The 17,026-nt window shown below is 43.4% G+C and overlaps 1 protein-coding gene across 3 annotated transcripts in view; it reads right to left on the bottom strand.

The window, feature by feature from the left end:
• The window catches only part of LOC126547037 (uncharacterized), a 199,023-nt gene that overhangs the window by 133,992 nt on the left and 48,005 nt on the right, over nt 1-17,026 (bottom strand). For all 3 annotated transcript variants that reach the window (XM_050194864.3, XM_055062941.2, XM_055062942.2), the window contains 2 exons: nt 13,869-14,062; nt 8,948-9,108 (listed from right to left, as the gene is read on the bottom strand). In XM_050194864.3, coding sequence (XP_050050821.2) covers nt 8,948-9,108; nt 13,869-14,062 — 355 coding nt within the window. The remainder of the gene's footprint in view (nt 1-8,947; nt 9,109-13,868; nt 14,063-17,026) is intronic.

The raw sequence follows: 17,026 nt of genomic DNA, 5'->3' as shown, positions 1-17,026 counted from the left end.
ACATTGTGTGCCTGCCCAACACCGCTGCTACGTTGACTTGTGAGAACCGTCCCTGCCAGCCAATGCCATGTGACAACGTAACTTGCGTTGTTTGCTGCAAGCTCGAGGCCACTTATTCACCATCCTAATCAGCGACACCCACCGATCTATCACCAGCCACGATTGCTGCCATCCAACAAGAACTTGAAAACATAGGTCACAACTCCGTGTGCTCGTCGACCCACGAACCCAGCGTGCAGCGTGCAACCTGTCTGAATGGGGCACCTCCGATGACAAGCCCATCTATTTCCATTGGTGCCACATTGGCCACATTGCTCATCATTGCCGCAACCGATGGCGAACACCGCCTCCAACATACAACAGTGCCCATTTCCACACCTCTGCACCGACTAGTACTGCTTATGCTTCTCGCCATGATCGTCCTGCCTCTGACGGGGCACCAGCGAATCTTCGCTACGGGCAATCGCTGTCATCCCGACGTCATCAGTCTCCTTCGCCCCAGCCCATTGCTTCTCGTTGCCGTCCATGCCCCTCTACACATGGCCGAAAAACTAGTAACTGCAGCTTCTGGAGGCGAAGCTGCAATGTTGACCTTGCCCTCAAATCCTCTGCTTGCTTTGCCCACGAGCTAGAACCTTTTTGAAGTTGACAAAGGCACTGCTGTCACTGCACTGATCGACACAGGTGCACACCTCTCCATTATGACCGCTGCCTTCAGACAACCAATGAAAAAGCTCCTTACTCCTGCAACTACATGCACCGTCCACATTACGGATGGCAGTATTAAGAGGTTTAGCTTGTGCAACAGTCGGGTAAACGCAGGTGGAAGGGGCATTGGGGTGGAGGCGGCGTTAACATGAGCAGCCTGCATGGTGCAGCCGCCTGGTGACACTGAGCTCAAACAGCAAAAAAAAAACAGCTAATATCGCAGTAACCAAGTTTATTTTACTTTGCTGAGGGCGTAAATTTTCAGAAGCAACACAATTACGCCACTGCCAAAAATTTACACCAGCAGATAAGTAGAATACACTTGGTTACACAATGTTAGCTCGCTTTGTCTCTTTGAGCTCTGTGCCACCAGGTTGCTGCACCATGCAGGCTGCTCACGTTTACGCCTCCGCCCCCTCTGCCCCTTTTCCCCTGTCTGCCTGCATTTACCCGAATGCCGGACAAGCTAAACCTCTATATTGTTACCGTCATCGATATATGTACTACAGCACGTGTAAGCATCAACAACTGCCATACCGCTGTCCTTTTTACCACAATTGCCCATTGCCTGCGCAACCTCATTCTAGGCCTCGATACTTGCGATAGAAACCTCAGCTGCTTAAGTCCCACCAGCTTCGTTCGACTGCCGCGCAAATAATTATCATATATTGAATTGTCTTCCCTGCCCGTTCCTGATGGAGAGTATTTCATCACTCAGCTGCCCAACATTCCACTGCAGTATAATCTCACTGTACCTCACAATTTCTGACTATCCCGGCCAACCAGACTTGCATTCCTGTCGTCAACTTCCGTCGAATCAGGCTAACTGTGCCTCAAGGAATTTACCTCGCCTAACTTCAGCCTTTGTATGACCATCACGTGGTGGCTTTCTCACCCGATGCTTCGTCTGAGCCTACCAGGTTTCCAAAGTCTGCTTTTTGTGCTGATCCCAAGATTCAGAAAATTACCGTGACGGATCTTTTACCTACACAAGCCAAAGACCTCTACTGTGTTTTGTCTTCCTACAGGGATGTTTTCGACTTTCACAATAGCCCCTTAGGCCAAACGCTTGCTGCCAAGCATTGTATTAATACTGGTGATGCTGCTTCTATTCACTGTAGACCATATCGAGTACCTCCATCCGAATGCCAGGTAATTCAAACTCATGTTAACAAGATGCTTGATAAAAATATCATTTAGCCATCTTTTGGAGTCCATGGGTGTCACCGGTAGTGTTAGCTATGAAGAAGGACAGGGCATGACGCTTCCGAGTGGATTACCACCATCTGAACAACGCGACTAAGAAAGATGTACCCGCTGCCAAATCAAAGACACCCTTCACTGCCTCTACGGTGCCAGCTACTACTCCTTTATTGGCCTTCGATCTCGATACTGGCAAATTGCTGTCGATGGCATAGACAAAGAAAAGACTGCATTTATAACACCCAATGGTCTTTTATAGTTCAAAGTTACGCCCTTTGGATTATGTAATGTGCCGGCCAAATTTAAGCCTATGATAGAATCCTTGCTTCAGGATTTCAAATGGTCCACATGCCTGTAATACTCTGACAACGTTACTGTCTTTTCACCAACATTTGACATTCACACTGAAAGTTTCTCTACCATACTTGATGTTTTTTGTAAGGCCAGGCTCAACTCAACTCATTGAAACGCCGTTTTGGCCGCTGCCAAATTACGGTTTCGGGCCATCTTGTAGACGCTTTCGGAGTACAACCGGACCCAGACAAAATTTGTGCCATCCGAGACATTCTGGTTCAGACTTTCTTCCTTGCTTTCAGTTTTATTATGCTTAAAATTGTTCCATAATATATGATACACGATGTGAGAAGAGGTTAACATGAACTGCACTGACCTCTCCTTCCTTCCTTTGAGATTAACTGTTTAATAGGCAAAATATGAATGATTCAGCCTAGGATTTTTCTATTGCTTCATAACTTCTTTATGATGTGATGCATAAATACATATTAAATGCAACATAAAAATGTTTCTTAAAAAACCTCTGTCAACAATTTTGTTAATCTGTCAGTTAAAGGTAACTGTATGGTCCAAGGCTGATGTTTTGTACAGTCAAACCTTGATATATCGAACACGGATATATCAAATTATTGTGTATATCGAACACTTTCTGTATCACCTGGAAAATCGCACGCATTTTAATTTTTTACTTCGAATGGGGTCGGACGAAAAATGGATATATCGAACTTCGCCATCCCAGACTACGTGCGCTCTGTGGACAGGCAGTGAGCTTTTCCGCAAGACCCTCGAAATTAGCGGTGGTGCGATTGGCGTTCCAGACTGCTGTGCACTATAGCTGCACACATCGATCGCGCCAAGGGCGCTATTTGAACGTAGTGGCATACACACGCGGCGGCTTGGCTAGTTCGACGACATCAACGGCGCATTGCATTTGCCATACTGACTCCTCCTCGGTGCCACGCCCTGGGCCCGCCACGCCTCACGAGAACTGGCGATTTGCATCCGCAAAGACACACGACAGCGCGCTCACTGGGCTAGCTCATAGACGCCTTGGCAGACGCCACTTAATACTTTGTTATTGACAGTGTTTCAAAATGCTTTGATTGACGGACGTAGAGATCACAGCAGAAGTAGCGGCCAAATGAAGACGCTGCCGAGGTTGATCCCACAAGCGCTGATGTTGCCCCACTCCCGACTTCAACTGAGGCTGTAGTCCTGCAGTTGCTTTGGCCCTTCTACACCGCTACTGTGACGCAATAAAGGGCACCGGCCTATCGCATGTGGATCGTTTAGAATATGCTGAGGACTGCGTGTTTAAGCACGCAGCTGCCAATAAGAAGCAGGCTACACTGATGCAGTACTTTCAGCCAAATAAATACCATATTTACTCGCATAATGATTACACCCCTGAATTTTGTCATCAAAATTCAATTTTTTTTAAATTTCCCGTGTAATGATCGCACCCCGAACTTGCCGCAGCGATATGTCATGTGCCAAGTCTAGCTAATAATGATCATGCTTACCATCTGTCGAATGCTATGCGAACGACTCTTCAAGACAAACCAAGCGGTCTGCACACACCAAACATTCTTAAGTAGATGCCCCATTTCATTCCTTTTATCACTTTCCGCACTTCCATGACAAAAAGAGGTACAACCAAACTCGCCTTTATTATGTGTAGGCTTTATAATGGTTGTGGTCAACAACAACAAAAAAGGTGCCTTTCGATTCTTCTCATCTGCACTCGTGGGCACGCAACAAATCGAGAGTAGCCACGTTTACACTGATACGTTAATAGTGTACCCTACTCATACGCCGACGCTTGTAACACAGCTAAAATATTTGCCCACCCTTAGCGGAAACGTGCCGTATTAAGATAGTAGTGAAGACAAATGCCGCAGTTTCTGCAGCATGCCCGCCATGTGTTTCTATGTCACTGGCAGCTAAGCGCGCCCATCTGTTTCTGTCGCCTCAAAGTGGACATGGCTACATTATTGCCGCAAACTTGCCAATATTAACTATATTATTCATTACTGATACGGAAGAAACTGTTTCAATGCACGTAATGTACTCACAAGAAGAAAAAAAAATCGCATTCGGCGCATTCGGCTTGCTCCACCGGTTGCCATTTTTGTTTTGGCATCCGACACTAAATACAGCAGCAGCCGCCTATTTGTTGACCTGTTGTCATCCCGCAGCAAACGCGGGATGAAAAAAAAATTGTTTTCTTTTCACGGGAAATTTCACCCGCATAATGATCGCACACCTGAATTTGCGTCAATTTTCTTGACAAAAGGTCCGATTATTATGCTAGTAAATACGGTAATTAAATACTTTGTGTGAAGCTTCGAGTATTTACTGCACAACGATTGGTGTTCGAGGCACGCGATTGGCCTAGACCGCGCCAACTTCGCGCGGCTGACTAAGTCGGCGCAGCCTATTGCTAATTTCGTGCGGCGCAATCAACCACGCGTTCCCAGCAGACGCAGTCGGCACGGCCTAGGCCAATTGCGCACAGTGCAAATCGCGCGCTCCAAACGACGATCCCCAGTCGCACCCTTGGTTCACTGATTAGCAGAAGTTTCTGATGTGCTTTTTACACGATTTTAATATCTAATTCTGGCTATATCGAACTATTTCGCGATCACCACGCTATTCGATATATCGAGGTTCGACTGTATTTGCTTATGAAAGTTAGCAGAGCAGCATTTCCTAAAATTATACTAATGATGAAATTGATCAAAAATTTTTGTTCAAACACAGAAAAACAACATTTTGAACATTTGAACCCTGAAGCACCTGTGTGCCATAGGCCACAGCTGTCTCTCTACCAAATACTTGTGCGAGAGGAACTTAGTGGTGGAACAGCCCTTTCACTTATTGCCACAGGTCCTAGTGCAGGCAAAACACTGATCTGGAGCAGCAGCAAGTACATTTGGTGCAGACTCCAATGCACATGTGCTTACCATATATCATGCAAATCTTCTGCTATAGTCTATATGTTGCGGAGTAGGGTTTGCACCACGTTTACCCTGCAAGCACGGTCAAGAAAGGATGTGACGCTCCTCCACACCGTGACGCACAAAGGGCACTACGGCCGGGTTCGTCGATACGGTGCAGAGAAGACACCACACAGATCGTCAACAAATGCGGGTTTATTAAGTCAGGGTGCAACGCAGTGCGACAGTCATAGGTTGTGGGCAAGGCAAGACCGATGGAGTTACATGTGCCTGCACTGAATACGACATCATGCATTACACTCTTGTCATGCCATGTACATTAGGGAGTTTTCGAATAGGGGCCGCTAAGATATTGCTGCCGGAAAAAAAAAAAAAAAGAGCGTCAGCACCACTGTGCATGCGTGAGATGCAAACAGGGTTTTGCGTTTGCGTCGGCGATGCTATTTCACTGAAACAATGCAGCGACCAAAACTCGACACAAAATTTTTGCGTCAACGTGCATCAATGAACATGGCCGCACCCATCGAAGTGGCGGCTCTCGCCATGTACCACATTCGACCTCATTTGCTAATATCATTCTTAACTATATGATATGCACCACGTGCGATTGTGATTGCAGCGGCTCTTTCCCAAAGCCCCGCTATCACACACAAGCATAGAAAAAGCCTCCCTTTATTCCTATAATGCGACATCCTCCTTTGGCAAACTCCGCAGTACCACGCGGGTTCGATGAACACCGAAATAAAGCGCCAGTAAGATGGTACAGCGGCACTACATGGTACATTCATCAGAGAAAAAATGCGCAAATGACAAACCGAATGACTCCGATGGGCCTCTGCTTCCTTTTATGATGTTGATAATGATAGAGTGCTGTTGGTTTTGATTTCAATTTTGCTGGCTGCGAAGTATCAATGGAAGGAGGGCTTCGCTCTTATGCATGCTTTTCCACAGGCTCGGCGCTATTTTCCACTAAAATGCTGTTTTGGCTCAGGATGGTGCAAAGGTTCGCTCTCGGCACAGTTTGGCACAATTGTTCCACCACTGGGAACTGTCTGATTGCTTTCCTGCTATACTTTACCTAACCTACAACAACCTTTTCGGGTATGGGCAGATTAAGAATGTTGCCTTTGTTCCCTGTTCTCGGTTTCATCATAATGGTGCTTTTTTAAGCATAAAATGCTATTAGCTCCCATTGTCGGCAACCTCAAAGTGACCTTTAGCCAAAAGCCAGAGCAGTTATCCGAGCACTCAAACGAAAACATCCGGGCAACCAGTCAAAACTTAAACAGCAGATACAGGACACTATACACTTGATTGTCATCTTTTGGCGCTGAGACAGGGTTGCCTGTTCAATGCCAGCGGTCCTTAAGTTCAGCGGTGTGGGTTTTGCGCTGGCTCAAGAGATGGCACCATGCTGCGTGATCAAGCCGGCAAGCATCTGATGGGCTGCAGATGTCTGTTTGACTGAGACGACACTTGCAATGAGGTTCAGTTCAAAACAAGTTCGTGTGCTGTGGTGTGGTGGAGTGTGCCATTACGAACATGTACTATATCCATTTTAAGATTGTGGCTAGTATCATCTCCAACCAATCTGCTTTACAGGTAGCCATTTCATGCTTACATCTACTCTCTATTACGGGAGAGCCATAATTTTTTCCTTTGTCATCTGTTTGGTCAGTGGCATACATAGGTACAATCTTGTTGAGTGGTGACCAATGATATCCATGTGATTGCCACAAGCTAGACAAGCATCAATTATACACTTTATGCTGTTGCATGCAATTGGTGCATTGTGTGCATGGTGCACATCTTGTACAGAAAGTGGTCTTTGCAATTGCAGCCATTACCATGCAAAGGTTGCATAAAGGATTATGTGTGCCCACCTAATCAAGCACACGGTGGATTGAACATTTAATGGCAGTGAGCATTACAGGGCCAGAAATGGATGTGTGTGTGTACAAAGATTCACTGCTCAATATCTCATATCTACCAATTTATACCACCAGTTTTTTTTTTTTTCTCTCTTTTTTAGTGACATGCATGTTAGATTAGAGCATGCAATCAAAACTGCAATAGTGACAAGCAATTCATCATTGGCATTAAAAATCACTGTAATCCAATCCAATCAACACACTATTGGGGTGAAAATATTTTAGAGACTGCAAAATACTACCACAGTGTGGAATTCACCATCTTTTTTATTCCTGACTGACTCAAAAGGGTGACTGTGGCTCTTATGATCAGCTCAAAATGCCAACCTTATGAAGGTCAACATGATGAAAATTGACTGTGCTTAGAATGGCACCTTAGCTGTAGAAGTTCCAGTAGCTTAGTGCCTGCTCCGGAAATTCATTAGGCTGCAAACCATTTAAAAAATGTGGTATCTGAGATGTCATACAAGGCATTGAAGGCAATATGCCCTGGGGCTGTTAAAAGTTAAAAATCCAACATCCAACAGTGAAGAGTGACACCCAGTCTACTGTAGCTCGAATGCAATAAATTATTTTTCCAAGTAAGGATAGATTGCCACTATTCTCTCTCTTACTATGAAAAACTGGTGATAGGAATATCAAGGGCACTGCATTTATCATTTCTTAAAGTATGAAAAACGGGGCACATGTTACAATTAAGGGCACATTATAATCGTGTAAATGTGACACCTGCTTATTTTAATTTGCCAGTCTAAGGTGCAATAATGTTGTAACTAGTCTATCAGGACTGCAGAAAATTATCAGTTAAGCAGAGATTTTATATATACACTACATTAGCTTTAGGAGTGCATGAACCTTTTAGTATATGAGTACAAGTAGAACAGTGATGTCCCATAATGTTCAGCTTCAAATATGTACTGTATACAAAACAAATAAACCCATAGTTGGTACACAGCTACACACAGTATTTCCATAACATATGGCCCCTGTTGATACATGGTCCAAGGCTTAGGTATTATTATGCGGCTACAATTCAAAATTGGAGATGACTATAAATGTAGTCATGGATGAACAGACCACCATCCCCAAAACTCGCTTGGTACATCAGTACAGCTTGCTCAGTACTTACAGATCAATGATTGTCAATGTCTATAAGGGTGGTAGTTCCATGTCTACTCAAGCCGTTAGTTTATTCTTGTCTCCCCTTGGCTATACTTACACGGTAGGGCATAGTAAGAATGTACACTCGCCCATTTGGTATGAGCGGCATATATGAGCCCATCAGAGCATGCTCCTAGGTCTGATAGTGGCAGCAATTGGTCTCACAGATGAAGCTTAATGACTGCCACTCCTGCATTGCTTAGAACCCCCTTGATTCTTGCTCTCGTCCTCAAGGTGCACTTGAGAATTCACGGCAGCAAATAGACTTAGCTAGGGCACTGTTCCTCTTACTTGTGCCGAACTTTTTCTCGATTCATGTAGTACATGGTGCACTGTCATGAGTATATACCTGATCATACTTCCAAGAGCAACTTGAGAAAGTCATGGCAGAGCTTGGAGATGCATTGAGAGCTCAAATGCTTGCACTGTCAGCTTGCACCTACCCCTATTTCTTTATAAGAATCAAGACAGCAGGCAGTCTTCATATAGAGAGTGCAGAACAATTACAAAGGGGTTCTCAAAAAATGTGAAAGTGGAAAACTAACTTGAAAAGGTAATGCTCACTGATGCCACTATTCAAGCTATGGTGTGCATAGGGAGAGGCACTCACAGTGCAGGTTCAATTTTGTGCATTATTTTTACCTGAAATCAGAATAACATGCTCAACTGTTAAACAAAGTTTGTACACACCTCTGCCCAGGGACTCGTATGTCAAGTTCAACTGCGCTGTGAGGAAGAGAACAAATGCCTGGCGTGTAAAGCCATGCTCTGCAGGGTTCATGCTTTCCCCTGTCACTTCCTGATAGAACTGCAGAAGTTCATCCAAGGTCAGGCCCTGTGGCCCGCTCATCCTGTAATAGAATATTGCAATGATTAAGCATGCACATTCAATGTAACAAAGCTCATTCATTAGTGCTAGAGTAACATGTCACTTTTCTTTTTTTGCTTAATTCTTCACTTTCAGAAACTGAATTATGGGTGCTACTGATTCATAGTTAGGAACAAAATGTGATATGAAATACATGATAATAAAAGTACTTCCTTGGCCTTAACAGAAAAGGAGACAAATTTCATTCTGAATTTCAGCTGTAGAACATAGTACAGGGAGTGACAGTTCCATTGGAATTTGGCTCTGAGAACTATGCCACCCATTTTCCCCCCCAGAAAGACACCTGTACATGCACATGTACAAAAACTCATGTACATAAGTTTGTGCTTCATTTGTTCATAATTTGTTCTCTTTTTCCTCTCAATCAGGGGTTCTCAAACTGGGCACTGCGAATGGCATTAGGGAAAAACGAAAACCCATTTTGCCTTCATTCATTTAAGCAATTTCTTGACTAAAATTAATCTTCCATTGCATTTCAGATTTAACGAAACCACCACACGCCAAATCCGCACTTAGTAGTCTTTGCAGGAGGCCCTGGTGGCAGCTGCGTACAAGACTCATCACTATTTATTTTTTGGGCCCACAGTGTCTTCCCCAAGCTTTTTTCATTCCTGCTAATAAGGGCATTTGCAGCACATGAGCGGGAATCACTTCAGAAGTTCTGCAAGCTTAGGTCCACTTCCAAATTTAGCGGTCTGTCTGGTCAACTCTTTTGTTAGCAACAGATGGCGATATTGGTTATATAAATGGCACATGGTAGCACACATGCAGGGTGCATTCACATGCAATTTGCACTAAAGGCAAGTTAGTGTCAGCACAGGGCAGTTTTAATACCAGCTGGCTCACCATCGTGTTGCACAAGTTTCTACCTTATCAAAAATAAAAATGCATGATGAGCACCACTGCAAACCACTGTAGGTGCATGCTGTTCGACGCAAGCTTTTAAGCTGAGCATTGTGGTCAGTATTGACTCTTTTCGGAAAGCAGTTTGCTCTCAAGAAACGAGATCAAACTTGAGAGTGGATTTCCAGGTTCAAGTACACGTCCTTTGGAATCCTTTGCCCAATTCAGGCCATTAAAACACTCCCTTTTGAAAGCTTTAAGCAAGAAATTAGCAAAATATTGAAAAATATGACACATTATTGATGATGAAAAAAGAATGCCGATCAAGAAAAAAAATTAATAGTGAAAAAAATTAAGATGTTATGGCTCGCAAATGGGAGCCTTGTTCACAATAAATGTTCACAATATTTCAGCACCGTTGCGCAAGCTGAAACGTCTTAATTTCTCAATGTTTTTTTTTGTCAGTGTTCTCTTTTTCCTCGTGCCTCTTCTCCACTAGACGAGATTCCACCAAACCCTGATTTTATATTATTGATGTGAGCAAAGAATAATACTAAATTGACATATTATTGTAAAACAAGGAAGTAAAAAAAAATGTGAAACCCAATCTACCAAGCACGGTGCACCTTACAATTTGCCCTGCAACTTTTTAACGGCACAAGGTAAAAATTATTATTTTCGCAATAGGTAGAGGAGCGTGTGGGATTGCATAAGAACATAAAAATGAAAAATGTCCTCATGCCATAATCTGCCTGAATAAACATTAAATAATAATATAATTATTTAAATGTGGGATTTTACACACTAAAACCACAATCTGATTGATTATGAAGCACACGGTAGTGGGGGGACTCTGGATTAACTTCGACCCCTTGGTGCTCTTTAACACGCACCCAATGTATAGTACACGGCCGATTTTGCATTTCACCCCCACCAAAATGCGGCCGTGGCGGCCGGGAATCAAAATCGTGATCTGATGCTTTGAAGCGCAACGCCATAGCCACTAAGCTACTATGGCGGATCTGGAGAGATTTCAAGTAGCTGTACTATAGCCGATATTGTGTCATGCAGCTCTGTTCTTAGCAATATGCATAAGCATTTGGTAGCGTGGAAAGGAAAATGGTACTCAAGAAAAGCGGAGCTATATCTAGTCGTGCAGTACAGGGCCTAAAAGTCTGCACATAATTTCATGGTGGCTACCCAAAAAAATAGAAATGTAGTTTTTGGAAACTTCAATTCCTTTTCTTCCTGCTTTCAGAAAGCAGTGACTGATTGCAAAAACCTCTGCCACATTAACACGCAAAAACCTCTGCCACATTAACACACAAAAATATTTTAGAGCCAAGCTGTTTTACACCTAATCACATGTAATATTTTACAATCATAGCAGTATACACAAGTATGCTAATTAGAGGTAGTGATTCCAGCTCCACTTCATCCCAAATGGCTAATGCACCCACAAACCGACTGCATTCCCATAATGAACTGAAGCTGAATTTCATTCAGCCAAGTCTTCATTCATTTGTGTACCTTCATTAGTATTAATGCAATAGAATGGGAAAATCAGGCAAGACGGAATAAATTCATGCCTTTGTAAGCTCTTGTTCACACCACTACTTTGTGCCGTAATTCAAGATTCGCCCCTCATGCACTAGTTTAAAGCAAACTGCCACCATGTGTTTCCCTGAAACAAACATCATTGGAGCAGAGGCAAGTTGTACAGTGTTGCATGATGAAAAAAAGTTTTTATTCTGGGGTTTTACATGCCAAAACCACAATCCGATTTTGAGGCACGCTGTAGAGAAGGACTCCAATTTCAACCGCCTGGGGTTCTTTAACGTGCTCCGAAACATGGAAGCGATTAAGAAAACGTTTTTTTGCAACTTGCACATTCAGCATGGAAAAGGAAGATGCACAGAGCAGGTTGCAATCACAAGAGCCCCTTGATTAGCGGCAACATGCTTTGGCTGTGGAGCAATTAAGCTTAGTCACAGCTCCAAATTTTGAAACACTCTATGGTGATAAAAAACTTTTTAGGTAAAAAGTCCGTCTTAAATGTACACAAAACGCAATTATTCAGTAAAACATTTTACAATGATAGATTATTGCTCAGAAATTTCCAAACCGTCAATATTATCAAGAACAGAGCTTTAGATGCGAGAAATCGAGGTAAATGTAAGACACTTTGACCCTCTACTGGGACATTCTAGCAATAGCCAGATTACGCTGCGACACCTCATTATAAACTGTGTCATTAATGTTCCACCACTGATAACAAAAAAAAATATCATTACATTGCATTGTAAGATGGAATGCTACTTGTCTACTCTGCTGTAAAAACTGAAATACAGGTAGAGGTTTTTTTCTTCCCCCCCCCCCCCCCCCTAAAAAATTCTTGGGATGCAAAATTAGCAGGCCTCTGCTTGACCTTAGTGCTGCATTCAAAAATAATGCGATAGAATTTGTGAACACAAACAAGAGCATGGCAATGCTGCCCCCTCTGGTTGCAAAACAGTGCAACCACAGTGAGTGCAAGTGTTGACTTTCACTACGGCTGCTACGCTGTTCATGCTCAACTTCAGGCACTATAGTGGAATTTATTCAGGCGCATCATGTGCAAGAACGACTATCAGCTGGGACAAATTGGCGGCGCGTAGGAGAACTCTCGTCGGCCACTGTAGGGTGCGAACATGACATAAAAAACCTGAAGTTGCAATTGACTGGAGCTAGACCATGCAACCAAATTAATGGCCAGTAGTCACACGAGGACGCCAGTAGTCACTCGTCGACGCCTGCAGTCACTCGTGGACGCCTGCAGTCACTCGAGGACGCCTGCAGTCAGCTGCAGTGATCACCAGCGTACAACTCAGGTACCCAGTGCATGCTGTTCAATGATCACCGAGAGCGTTGCGCGTGCCTAGTCCTGCATAACAAATGCTTTGGACATCACTGGTGATGTGCTGTGGGATGTCATTAGTGACTTAGCAGTCATTCTCGGACGAGAATTGCCACAGTTGACGTGCGGCTTTCATCACAGGCAATGAATCAGCGTATTGGTAGAATAGAGTGTGTGCTGTAGTTCATTGCATTAAAGAATTTTATTTTTTCAATTTTATTTACCTCAAAGTCAGGGATCGACCTATATACAGCATCAACCTATATTCCAGTTTTTACACTATTAGATTCTTAGAAAAAAAAAAAACTGATTGATGATACCGTTGACAACGGCACATTTTCATTCTTGCTAGACCTTGCGCTGCCCACATTGTGACATTTTGGCAGTTCTGGTAGTGTGCAGCCTTTCAAGATTAGTACGTCCTGCACTTACGATCGACACATGCTTTCTTTTGACAATTAACCGCAGTTTTGGCTCCATCTGGGTTTGGTTTCTGGCCACAACCTTGCATTTTATGCAAAAAATTGCAGCGCCGGATCAAAGGCACCGCCGCTTTACTCACTGATGGCCATAAAGGGCGGCGATGCTGTATGCAGTGTCACACCACCTCACCCGATGCAGCCGATTTGAAATGTGCTAGAGGAATGCAGCCCCTTCAGTTACTACTTTATCGGGAACTATGTTTTTCTAGACACAAAGCAAGTGCTGCAAAGCTTCTGGAATAGTATTTAGCCGTCCACATTGGCTTAATACTTGCCTCTAGATGATGATTAGCCACACAAGTTCTGCAGAAACATTCAAGGTGTCTCACTATTCAAAGAGAAGGAGCTACGAGAATTTTTTTCTAATTGCAATGTATGCCATTTACAAAAATTGTTGAGTTACCTATGCAACATCCTGCTGCTTTCAGGTGAGTGGCAAATATCCGTCATTTATCTGACACCCCGGATTGTTTTCAGGAATTTGTACTTAGTACACATTACCTTATTAATACCTGCATGATGTTCACCATCTTGATATCCAGAGTCGGCTCTTTGGGTGAGGCATGAAGACAGATCATGAAGTCTCCATCAGAAAATGGCCGTGACACAGAAACCACGTGCCTGAAGTCTGCTATCAGGTTCATCATGTTGTCATAGCCATACTCTGTAGGGCACAGCTCGACACCTGTCATTTCCTGCACCACCATTATAAGAATAACAACATCGTTTGCGACATACTGGTAAAAATACGCTCGTTGCCAAACATTGCATTTTATACCAAGGAATTCTTACTTCTAGCGACCAGACTTTACTAAACTCCTTTTGAGCATGAATTGATGCACGGTCCTTCATGTGGCAAATGAACCTTTACAATAAGAAATATGTTGTGATGACTGTCTCCTGGAAAAAGCTTTTCTCATTTTCATACTACAAGAATGAACTTCTCTGCATAACAACCAGTTGAATATGTAGGTGTTAGTTTCTTTAACCTTAGATGGAATGGCCACCTTAAACATACTGAAGCCGCTATTGAGAAAGTTGGGGTACTTGAGCCAGTTGTCTATGCAAGCCAACACAAAAAATAAAATTCTTGCTTTTAAAATATTAAGCCCCTATATTGGAATATGCCACTGTCGTTCAACTAGCCCCCTTCGTTGCTGTACAAAGGAAATCGGGTTCATGTACAGTCGAACCTCATTTTAAAGAAGTCACATTCAACACCAAGATAGCTTTGCTATTATATATGATATACACTATAAACATATATAGTTGAACCTTGATGTAATGATTACCAATATAATGAATTAGTTCGTTATATCCAAGATATATAAAATTTGGCTGGTCACTTTTATTTCAATGGAGCATTCTCCTGCAATGATGAAATCAAAAATGTGGAATCAGATACGGTATTGGCTATAGCGAAGTAAATTCTGATTTGCACTAGCCTCAAGATACATATTCTAGAAGCAAAAATGTATAATACAGTCACCGATTGATTTTTCAGACCTGCACAATTTCTGCGGCACCGCAACCAACCCTTAGCACTAATGAATCACAGCAATAAAGGAAATTTTCATGCCGCACAGTGTTTCAGGCATGAACCGTGCCGAGATGTCGCATACATGGTGACCATGAACAAAGCTGCCACCATGTCGACCGCAACTATTATAGCCGACTCACGACGAAGCAGCCTAAGCAGTGCAGCCAGCATGATGGCTGGTCACAAGCCGCCACGGGAATCTCGCTGCCAATAGGTATGTTCGCACTTGTAGACCTTATCGGCAATCAAGTGCGAGAACAGATGCAAGGACTAGAGTGACAGCCAAAGCAGCGGAGTACAAATCAGTCCCTTCCGAGTCCGAAAAGTCTGTTGGCAGCGCGCACATTTTGGCGAGCAGCTTGGTGTGGCTCGTCCACAGTCTGGAAGCCAACGTTCCTATCCTACGCGATAACATTGTTCACACTGTTCCATGTTCAGGAATTTGCAGAGCGTGAGTATAATTTATTGTTCTCGTGCCTCATATCAGCACAGCAAGATGTCGACAGGTCATCCAAATCCGCAGGAGAGTCTTTGCTGGCCTGTCGGAGGCAACCCTCTTGCAACTCTTTCATATAGACCTGATCATGATTTCCTTTTTTGCCAATATCCGAGCATATGATTTATAACAAATATTGGATATAATGAAAGTACATCCGATGCAACTGTTATAACGAGGTTTAACTGTATTTGTTACATGCTGATATTGGCGAGAAACATTTTAGATTTGAAGTGCATTAGCGCAAGCTCTTGGGCCAGTTGGTTCATGATGAATTTGAAAAAGGGGGGGGGGGTACCAGCGAAACACAAAATTTATTATGTGTGACAATGTAAATTTCAATAAAGTACAGTTGAAAGTCCAGCGTCCGTCCGTGTCTAACAGCTTTTCCTTGTGTGCGCGTCTTTTGTGTTTCGCTGGTACCCCCCTTTTTCAAGTTCATTTTAGATTTCTTTGCTACATCTGATAATTCATTGTAGCCATTTTCACTACATCATGATTAGACTGTATATCCTGTAATGACTGTGTATCCAACCGTAACGGGCTGACATCACGCACAGCTATCTTAAAAGCAGCAAATAAAGAAAGCCTGCAGATAAAAAGATACAGACTAAAGCTTTTATATTCATTTTACCATTGAAAATTTGTAATAAATAAATCCCGACGCCCAAGAGAATAGAATTATAAGAAAATCATTGGAGTCTTGTTTCACACTAAAGCCACAAGCCATAACTAAACGAAATAGTTGAACCTGAATATAACGAACTTCAATATAATGAAATTCTCAATATAACGAAACATTTAACTTGTCATAAACTCTTGTCCATAGAACACCATGTATCTAGAACCTCAATATAATGCAGTGTTTGTACGCCATTTCAAGATAATGAAATTTCACTTCCGCCGTAAAGGAATGCCAAGACAATAAATGGAAACTTCCATGGACGCAGATGGTCAACTGCTTAAATTAAAAGCGGCTGCTTGCAAACACACTTCTCAAATCACAGGCTGCGCAACAAGAGCGACCACTGAAGTGTAGACACATCATGTTCTGTATAAAGTACAATTGTGACACGATCCTATTGCGCCCATCGCACTGTGTGCTTTAGGTGCGAGTGAAAGTATGCGAGGGTGAGACAGGAAAGATGGTGGCTTCACAAATGCTGCCTTCCCGCACAAGCGAAGGGAAAGAGGGGGAGGGGTGCAAGCTTGCGGTAATGCTATCAAGCCCACGCGAGGGGGGGGGGGGAACAAACTGAGGGGGGGCGTAGTTTGAGGTCGTCGCTGTGCATGGCTATACGCGTAGTGCGCGCCGATGGACTTGTGGCGGCCTTGCACAGAACACACGGGAGAGGAGCCAGCCGCGCGCCGTAGCTTGTTGTGTCGTTGATAGTGCTTCTCTGTCTTATTCACATTTTCAGAGCGAAATAGGCAACACCCTTCACATGTGTAGAGTGGCCAAAGCTTCAAGAAATGTCGAAGAAGAATTGATGCAGGGTGGAGGGCTCAAATACCAGCAAAATCGTGCCGGCGATACGGTTCTAATCATTCCCCGCAAAGCCTCATCAGCGGGAGCAACAGTAGCAATGGATCGTCGCTTCGGCGGGAAATTTCTTGTTCTCA

The sequence above is a fragment of the Dermacentor andersoni genome, chromosome 1, assembly GCF_023375885.2.
Source record: "Dermacentor andersoni chromosome 1, qqDerAnde1_hic_scaffold, whole genome shotgun sequence".
Classification (NCBI taxonomy): Eukaryota; Metazoa; Arthropoda; class Arachnida; order Ixodida; family Ixodidae; genus Dermacentor; species Dermacentor andersoni.
This window is presented reverse-complemented; position numbering and strand designations above follow the sequence as displayed.